The following is a 2205-nucleotide window of genomic DNA, read 5'->3' as shown; positions in this document are numbered from 1 at the left end:
ATAAGAAAAAAACGTTAATAATGAGAAAGAGACCATCCCACTTAGATCACAATTTACCAGGGATCAACTTAAGTCTAGAATTATATAAAAGGACTTTGTCACTAATGTGGAACTCTTTACGCCTTATTAGCTTATCATGAAAAGCCTTGGTGCACTCTTTGTAGATGTTGGAGTTCTCATATGCTTCTCTATGAATCTCCTCCAACTCTTGTAATTAAAGCTTCCTATGCGAGCCAGCTGCCTCTATATCAAGGTTACATTGCTTGATTCTCTAGAATGCCTTGTGCTCCACTTCTACTGATAGATGACATGCCTTTCCAAAAACAACTCGATAAGGAGACATTCTATAGGTGTTTTGTAAGCGATTATGTAAGCCTACAGAGCTTCCTCCAAGCATAGACTCAAATCCTTTTTGTTGGGTAGGACAGTCTTCTCTAGGATTTGCTTTATTTCTCGATTGGAGGTCTCTGCTTGTCCGTTAGTTTGAGGGTGGTATGGTGTGAAAACTTTATGCATAACCCCAAACTTCTGAAGTAAGGTAGCCATTATGCGATTGCAAAAGTGTGATCTCTGGTCACTAATTAATGCTATGAAAAATCCAAACTTGTAGAAAATATATGACTTCACAAAATCTACAACAACACGAGTATCATCAGTACGAGTGGCTTTTGCCTCCACCCACTTGGAGACATAGTCCACTACTAACAAAATATAGGTATAGCCAAATGTAACAGGAAAAAGACTTATAAAATCTGTGTCCCATTCATCAAATACCTCACAAAAAAGGAGAGGTAGTTGGGGCATCTCATTCCGGCCCGAGATGTTTCCAGTCCTTTGGCATTGCTCGCATGTCTTACAAAAGTTGTGTGCATCCTAGAACATGTTAGGCCAATATAGTCCAGAATCTAAAATCTTTTGGGTTGTACATTGAGGTCCAAAGTGTCCACCACAAGTCTAGGGATGGCAAAATCTAAGCACAGATTGGAACTCAGGTTCAGGCACATATCGTCTGATAATCTTGTCACTGCACATCTTCCATAAGTATGGATCATCACAAATGTAGTACTTGGAATCACTCTTCATCTTGGCAGTTTGAGCTTTGGAAAAGTATGTAGGAATTTCCTTGGCAGCCAAATAATTCACCAAGTATGCACACCAAGAATCATACCCTCTAATGGGGAGATCCTCTAGTGGCTGCTGAATTCTGCTCAAATGGTCTGCCACTAAGTTTTCTGCACCACATCTATCTTTGATCTCAATGTCAAACTCTTACAGAAAAGCATCCATCGAATTAGTCTCGATTTAAAATCTAACTTTTTAAGCAAGTACCTCAGAGTTGCATGATCAGAGAAAATAATTACTTTAGAGCCAAGTAAATATGAACAAAATTTATCTAAAGCAAAAACAAAATGTTTTTTTTTTTCTGTAGTGGTGTAGTTTGCTTGTGCTTTATCAAATGTCTGAGAAGCATAAGCTTTGACATGGGTTGCTTTTCCACTTTTTGACCAAGGACAGCACCAATTGCAAAGTTCAAAGCATCACACATATGCTCGAACAAAATCTCCCAACTTGAAGGTTGAATGATAGAAGTAGAAGTGAGGTGTCTTTTTAGCTCATCAAAAATGTCCTTACAGGTCTGATCAAAGATGAAATCAGTATCTTTCTGCAAAAAGGTAGATAATGGGGACACAATTTTGCCGAAATCCTTGATGAAATGCTTATACCTGCATGGTCAAGAAAAGAGCGACTTCTTTCACAGAAGTAGGGTAAGGTAAAGAAACAATTACATCTATCTTGGCTCTATCAGTCTCAAGACCCCTACTTGACACTACATGCCTTAGTATAGTCCTTTCAGTCACCATAAAATGACATTTCTCACAATTTAAAACTAAATAGAACTGTATACACCTATCTAATACTTTAGACAAGCTATCTAAACATGCATCAAATGAAGACCCATAAACAGTAAAGTCATCCATGAATACTTCAAGTGAGGTCTGTAGGAAGTCTATAAATATGCTCATTATACACCTCTAAAAAGTGTCAAGTGCATTACATAGTCCGAATGGCATCCGTCTGTAAGCAAAGGTACCAAAAGGACAAGTGAAGGTTGTCTTATGTTGATCCTTTGGGGCTATGTATATTTAAAAGTAACAAGAAAATTTGTCTAGAAAGTAGTAATGGAATTTCCCTATTATCCGCTCC

The 2205-nt window shown here is 37.9% G+C and overlaps 1 protein-coding gene across 1 annotated transcript; it reads right to left on the bottom strand.

Moving 5' to 3' along the window:
- Window positions 1-375: 375 nt before the first annotated feature.
- Window positions 376-1979, bottom strand: LOC113874275. The gene is made up of 4 exons (XM_027512512.1): window positions 1725-1979; window positions 1499-1663; window positions 979-1266; window positions 376-873 (listed from the first exon to the last, which is right to left on the bottom strand). The coding sequence occupies exons 1-4, from the start codon at window positions 1977-1979 to the stop codon at window positions 376-378; spliced, it is 1206 nt and encodes a 401-aa protein (XP_027368313.1).
- Between the last annotated feature and the right edge of the window lie 226 nt (window positions 1980-2205).

This window comes from Abrus precatorius, unplaced genomic scaffold, assembly GCF_003935025.1.
Source record: "Abrus precatorius isolate BTA unplaced genomic scaffold, Abrus_2018 Scaffold8, whole genome shotgun sequence".
Classification (NCBI taxonomy): domain Eukaryota; kingdom Viridiplantae; phylum Streptophyta; class Magnoliopsida; order Fabales; family Fabaceae; genus Abrus; species Abrus precatorius.
The sequence above is the reverse complement of the archived record's forward strand: the minus strand, read 5'-3'. Positions and strand labels throughout refer to the sequence as shown.

Bases quoted from the DNA above. Each gene is read 5' to 3' on its own strand.
- LOC113874275 (XM_027512512.1), bottom strand. From the start codon at position 1,979: ATGGATGACTTTACTGTTTATGGGTCTTCATTTGATGCATGTTTAGAT. The intron at 1,664-1,724 runs GTATAAGCATTT...ACCTTTTTGCAG, and splicing joins CTCTTTTCTTGACCATGCAG to AAAGATACTGATTTCATCTT. The intron at 874-978 runs GTGCTTAGATTT...AACATGTTCTAG, and splicing joins CTGAACCTGAGTTCCAATCT to GATGCACACAACTTTTGTAA.